General features: G+C 41.4%; 1 protein-coding gene across 1 annotated transcript; it reads right to left on the reverse strand.

The window, feature by feature from the left end:
• Nucleotides 1-918: 918 nt before the first annotated feature.
• Nucleotides 919-4,221, reverse strand: LOC311325265 (HLA class II histocompatibility antigen, DQ beta 1 chain-like; the record flags this gene model as incomplete). Its single annotated transcript, XM_084457932.1, has 4 exons — nucleotides 919-944; nucleotides 1,244-1,360; nucleotides 1,972-2,253; nucleotides 4,140-4,221. 4 exons carry the CDS (start codon nucleotides 4,219-4,221, stop codon nucleotides 919-921), a joined length of 507 nt encoding a protein of 168 aa, XP_084314058.1.
• Nucleotides 4,222-6,970: the final 2,749 nt, after the last annotated feature.

Genomic DNA, 6,970 nt, shown 5'->3' on the forward strand with positions numbered 1-6,970 from the left:
ACAGGAAGAACACAAGTAAATGTCTATGGAGAGGTTAATTGGAAAAAGAACATAGAGAAACAGAAAAATAATTACTAAATTATACATAATAATATATATATTTTTTTTTAAAAGGGGTCGAAAAAAGTGGTGACGAAAAGTCGGAGGGGTAGGGGCCCACACCAATATTCTTTAAGGGGGCCCAGAATTCCTAGCAACGGCCCTGCAGACCAGTCTCATAGAGAGACCAATCAACAAGATCTGTCTGCTGGTTCCGGCCAGCCAGTGAAGACCCACACTCACACACCCTCACGTAGAACGTGACAGAACATTTTTTGTTTGATAGCTCTTAGTTTTGGAATATTATTATTTACGCTTTTTGCCCATAACAATAGGGGCCGGTATGTAGGAGCAGTTTTGTGTTTTTTGATATGATGTGATGACATCACTACCAGGCGTTCACATAATAAGGTAGAGGCACAGCTGTGCAGACAGGAACGCTGAGCTGATATAGGTTTTCAACCGCAAGCAACGTAGGATATACCGCTATAATGCGAAAACATTTTATTTTATTTCTGAGAGATCTAATTATGCTTTTTGACCTCAGTTATGACTGACCTTTTTTGGACTATTGACTATGATTAAGCCCGACACATTCATTCACAAATCCAGATCTTCAAACAAGCAACAAGCAATCAAGTAAGTGGTAGCGCGTCAACCTTCTTTAAGCGTCCATTGAATTAGGCTTATTTGTTGTTGAAAATTGTGACACTGAGATTTCTGGTTAGAAGGAAGCTCTAATATCAGGTCTAGTTCAGCAGTGGATTCAGAAACAGACCTGCAAACCTGAGAAGATAAAAGAAAACCGTTACAATGACCATCAGACACAGTCAGTTGTAGTAGTTGGTGAAACTTTTCTGTGACAAGAGGAGTCTCACCTTAGCTAGCAGGCACCAGCATCCGCCCTGTGAAATAAACACAGAGAGGGTGAAGAGACAGAGGTGACAGAATCACTATGTGATATTTCAACAAATACATCAACATTGCTGCCACCATCCACTGAACACAGGAGCAGTATTCTTGAAAAATACATCTCTCAATGTATAAGTGAATCTTTCTTACATCATGATTATTTTACAGTGTGCTGCGTACATAACACACAGATGACTGTGAAGACTGGATGACTATGAAGACTGTACATGCTCTCTACACACAGATGACTATGAAGACTGTACATGTTCTCTACACACAGCTGATGACTCACCATTGGATTTCTTCTTCTGGTAGTAGATGAGTCCAGCCAGTGCAAAGACCAGTCCCAGCACCAGCCCAGATGCCCCGATGGCGATCTTATTCCTCTCAGACTCAGGCAGGGACGGGTCTGTCAAGGAGAAATGACCCTTCTGTTAGCATGTGATGACACTGTAGCTGTCCTGTATGTAGCTTCTGACAGACCACCATCTATCATACGCTAGCACACACAGTCACAGTCAGGGTCATTCAGGTACCCAGCCACAACACAGCACTCGTACCCTGCTCACCTGAACTCACCCCAGTACACCATGACAACACCCTAACAACAGCTGAGCAGTGAACTCACCCTAGTACACCATGACAACACCCTAACAACAGCTGAGCAGTGAACTCACCCTAGTACACCATGACAACACCCTAACAACAGCTGAACAGTGAACTCACCCTAGTACACCATGACAACACCCTAACAACAGCTGAGCAGTGAACTCACCCTAGTACACCATGACAACACCCTAACAACAGCTGAGCAGTGAACTCACCCCAGTACACCATGACAACACCCTAACAACAGCTGAACAGTGAACTCACCCTAGTACACCATGACAACACCCTAACAACAGCTGGACAGTGAACTCACCCTAGTACACCATGACAACACCCTAACAACAGCTGGACAGTGAACTCACCCTAGTACACCATGACAACACCCTAACAACAGCTGGACAGTGAACTCACCCCAGTCCTTCACGAGGGGTCTGTCCAGGCTGGCGTGCTCCACCATGCAGGAGATCTTCTCCCCGGATCTGGGCGTGTACTCCAGTTGGGAGTGGAACTGGTAGTACCAGTCACCGTTGACCGACTCCTCAGTGGAGATCACGTCTGAGGTCACTTCCTGTCCATCCCTCTTCCAGGTCACTCTGATCTTTTTGGGGTAGAAGTCATAGGCGCTGCACACCAGCATGGCAGGGTGTCTGCCACTAGAGGGGGTCACTGAGCGAAGTTTGACAGAGGGCTCCACTGATAGTGGAGGAAAAACAGCAACACATTAGTTCATATAACACTATCATTCATATCATATTGATCAGGGTTCTGTTCTCTATTAATTAACTCTATTATTGGTCTGTATTATATATACTGTATTATTGGTCTTTATTTTATATACTGTATTATTGGTCTTTATTATATATACTGTATTATTGGTCTTTATTATATATACTGTATTATTGGTCTGTATTATATATACTGTATTATTGGTCTTTAATATGTCTACTCTATTATTGATCTTTAATATTTCTACTCTATTATTGGTCTTTAATATGTCTACTCTATTATTTATCTTTAATATGTCTACTCTATTATTGATCTTTAATATAACTGTGTAGATTCATCATGTTTGTTTCTAGATCTCTCTCAGTCCCAGAGGTGACCAGTAATGCAGTCCACCAGTTCTGAATGGTGAAAAACAATATCATCCTCCCATCCCACAAGATGAAAACATCATCATTTAATCATCATCAGGTCTATCTTGTTTTATATATGTTACGGTCAATGTGAGAAAACGGGGAATGTGAGCTTTTCCCGGTTATTGCGCACATTCCCTGACCTCGCGGGAGATGTGAGAAATTGGTTAGTATTTCTCACATCTCCCGTATGGTCGGGGATTGTGCACATTAACCGGGAAATGCTTACAATTCCCGACCTTGCGGTAAATCTAGCAAAGTCCAACCGTATGCAAACCTCTGCGCAGCCGGGTGGTGGGAGAGGGCTAGAAGCGCTTGACATTTTGCCCATGGTTTTCGAATACATAGCATAAATTGCATTAATGGAAACATTAAATTGGGTCTAACTATACATGTGTTGAAAGTTAAGATAATTAGTCTACAAGCCGCGAGGCTACGCAACACAATAAGCAAAACAATCTCACTGTTTAACTCGTCCCACTCCTCTGTTTACTCACCCCGCACGGCAGGGACAAGAGAAACATTCACATCTTCTGTTCATTCGTCTTGAATTGAACTGTTACACCACAGAACGAAACTTACAACTAATAGGTTAGTAAAGGACATGTACAAGTTGTTTCTCATCAAAAAATGTAATCTCCATCTTTATTAATTTCTGTGTAAATCTGATCAAACCAAAAAGTGTTTCATTCGTCCCGGTCCTCCCCTACAGGTAATAACAGTCTGTGGTCTACTTTGACCAGTAATATAGCCTTTAATAACAGTCTGTGGGGACCTTGAACAGTAATATAGCCCATGCTGCACACAGTGTGAGTAGTATTAGGAGGATAGGCCTACACTGGTGATCAAGTTAACAAACGCAAAAGGAACATTGCAAAAACAGGAAGGTGGGAACCTCCAAAGGAACCCTACACGTTAGCTAGCCGAAAGACAGACGAAAAGACGATAAATCTCTCCCAGGTGTGCGCCAGTAACGATAGCCCAACTACCGTGGGGGCCTCTTATGGTGCACATCCTCCGAGGCGTCACATGAGCCCTCTCCCACCACCCGGCTGCGCAGAGGTTCTGCATACGGTTGCGCTTTCCTAGATTTACCACAAGGTCGGGAATTGTAAGCATTTCCCGGTTAATGTGCACAATCCCCGACCTTGCGGGAGATGTGAGAAATACTAACCAATTTCTCACATCTCCCTCAAGGTCGGGGAATGTGCTCATTACCCGGGAGATGTGAGAAACGCACATGTTTCTCCTACATTCCCCGCGAGGTCGGGAATGTGCGCAATAACCGGGAAAAGCTCACATTCCCCGTTTTCTCACATTGACCGTAACATATCCACCAGACAGAAGCTTCATTACAGGTTTTGTAGTGAACAGATGAAAGAGGTGTCGTATCATCTGGTGAGTGAGAGATGTGATGTTGTTGTGGTGAGGAGGGCAGCTCACCTGTCTTCTCCAGTACGGCAGGGAGGTTGATCTCAGCGTGGGGCTTGCAGTAACGCTCCAGCTTCGCTCGCATATCAGCCATGATAGCAGGATCATCATTATAGAACTTAGCATTATGCAGACCATGCTCAGTGTATCCCTCCCACCTGCCCTTAGTGCTGTTGAACCTGATATACTCAATCTTATTATAAATACAAGACTGTATGTACTCATGCGGTTGCTCTGTAGAGTATAAGCAGTGTGACACCACGTACTCCTCATATCCACCTGAAATATTGAAGAACAAATTATGCATGATCACAGTTTTCATCTGAATTCATTACACACTTAATTTTCTCATAATTCATGATAATCATGTCAAAGAACAATTCAGAAACATTTAATACAAATGTTATATGAAACAATATGCAACAATAAGATCACTGTCATTAGTTCATTGATGGAAAGCTAATTATACCTGGTAATACCATAGACTTTATACAGACTGTATTATACAGACTCACGGTGTGTAGTTTATGATAATGTAGCCTACCTGCTTTTTGCGTGGACAGAACCACAGCCATGCAAATGGAAAATACAGTTGACAAGGACATGTTCCTCCAGCGTTTAACTTCTCAACTAGATGAAAGAGAGCAGAGCACTCAGATAATAAACTGACTCTTAACCAAACAAACCAATCTCTGCTTCAGAAAAACACATGTCACATGTTGCTAGGCAGAGGTCAAACATTGTACTTTCATCATTACTGTATGATCGGTCACTAACAGTTAATTCTCAATCAAAACACAGTAATTTACATAAATACAGCATTGTTTTTAAACATTGACAAACATTTAATTCAGTTTTACTTTGTATTGAGTTAGAGCGTTGTTTACTCATCATGTTTGGCTCTTCAGGCTGTCACACTCAGTTCTCCTAAATTCAGCCATGCCAACCATATTGACAGTGTTACAGCAACAGACAGACATATCTCTTTATAGGGCAGCACAAGGAATAGCACAGGTATCAACTGACCACTTAAAACTCAATTAACCAATTACATCCAAATCAACAATATCCTGAGTAGCCATTTTGGCCAGTCGTGCAAGGTTTCCTCAGCAAAACAAGGTCTGAGCTGATCCGTGCCATGCCTATGCCACAATGTGTGTATCTGCTTATGGACCGTGTGCTTGGGATCAAATGAGATACCGGGAAAATGTTTTATGTTTACAATATGGGAGGGACTGATGTCGAAGAGCAAGCTCTGGAAACATTTGCATCTGGAGAAGTGTTTCTGTCTGAAAACTACAAACCTGAAACATTATGATGAAAGACTATGATGTATTTCCACCAAAAATGTTTTATTTATCAAGCAAAGCATGTAATTGTTGTTGATGTCATTTCTTCACAGAGAGGAGAACTGAGAAGACTTGAATTATACACTGAACTGAACATTTCTTTTCTCTCTCTTTTGTCTCTTGTGTAGGACCCTTGGACCAATCAGATGAGTCATTTCCAGCCTCATCATCTGTATCTAGGTAGACGCTCACATGGCTGTTCAGGCTTGTTGTGTAAATACACAGTGGATGAGAACTTAGCAGGTAACGCAGGGATAGAATACATAGAGTTGGGGTGTCAGAGGCCTCTCACATAAAGGTCTTTATGTAAAAAGAAGATAATGATCATCAGATTGATGGGGACTTGAAAGTGTACAGTACATAACATGAAGCCTATAATGCCATTAGGGAAGTGGCTGATTATATGCTTCAGTTATAGTAGAACTAGATGACTAATGGCTATCATGTAAAAGTGAGAATGCATGACGGAATTATTCAATTAATTATTTTACCTTTATACATTTCTACCTTTACCTTTACATTAATATGATAACTCAAGTACTGACAAAAGGCATAATTTAATCAATCTACCCCCTGAAAACAACAACAAAGAAAGATTATGGCTGCGTTCCTATCCACTTACATCAACTGTTGGGGTGAGAATCTCACTGATCCTGTTTCACAGAAACCAGGCTGTCCAGACAAACCAGTCTGGAGAAGTCCCTAAATATTGAAACCATAAAACTATGGAGCGACTTAAGACAGAAGAATATCGTCAGATTTTTTAGAGCTACAAAGTTTAGAGGAAGGCTTCTATCTATACAACAACTATTCTGGAGGGTATGTGGGCGTATGGAAGCTGATCATGAACATGTATTCTGGAGCTACCAGAAGATGTGCGTCTGTGCGTGCTTGTGTCAGTGTACAGTGTTACAGTATATAAAATATAATTTCCGTGTGTTTGGTTAGCTAGGACCTGTACTGAGGGCATCAAAGGTCAGCCTACACGTTACACAGAACACAATGATACACCCGTATCATTCAGTCAATCATAAATCAATCACATGATACCCCTGCCTCATTCAAAACAGTCAATCATTCAAACAGGTGGCGCAGTACCTAGTACTGTCGCCTCACAGCAGTCATTCAAACAATCAATCATTAATCAATCAAATTATATGGCTGTATCATTCAAACAGTCAATGATAAATCAAATACATTTGTGATACAGCAAGCAAAAAAACATCTTTATTTGACAATTGGAGAGTAGGACACGCCTTCCCAGAAAAAATGACTGGTGGAGCTCAACCAAAAATCCGTCTTTTTTTCTGAATTATTTGATGAATTATTTCAAATGTCCCCCCCCTGAAAACAACAATGACTGTGGCAAAGTACCTATCCTCTAACCTACAGGAAGTCTTTAAATTCTGGCCATGTGTCCAACCTTCTTTATCAGCCAACCAGCTGTAGGCTAGTTATAGTTTATATTACAGTCATTTGCACAGTCAGTTTAAA

This window comes from Borostomias antarcticus, assembly GCF_949987555.1.
Source record: "Borostomias antarcticus genome assembly, chromosome: 24".
NCBI classification, from domain to species: Eukaryota; Metazoa; Chordata; class Actinopteri; order Stomiiformes; family Stomiidae; genus Borostomias; species Borostomias antarcticus.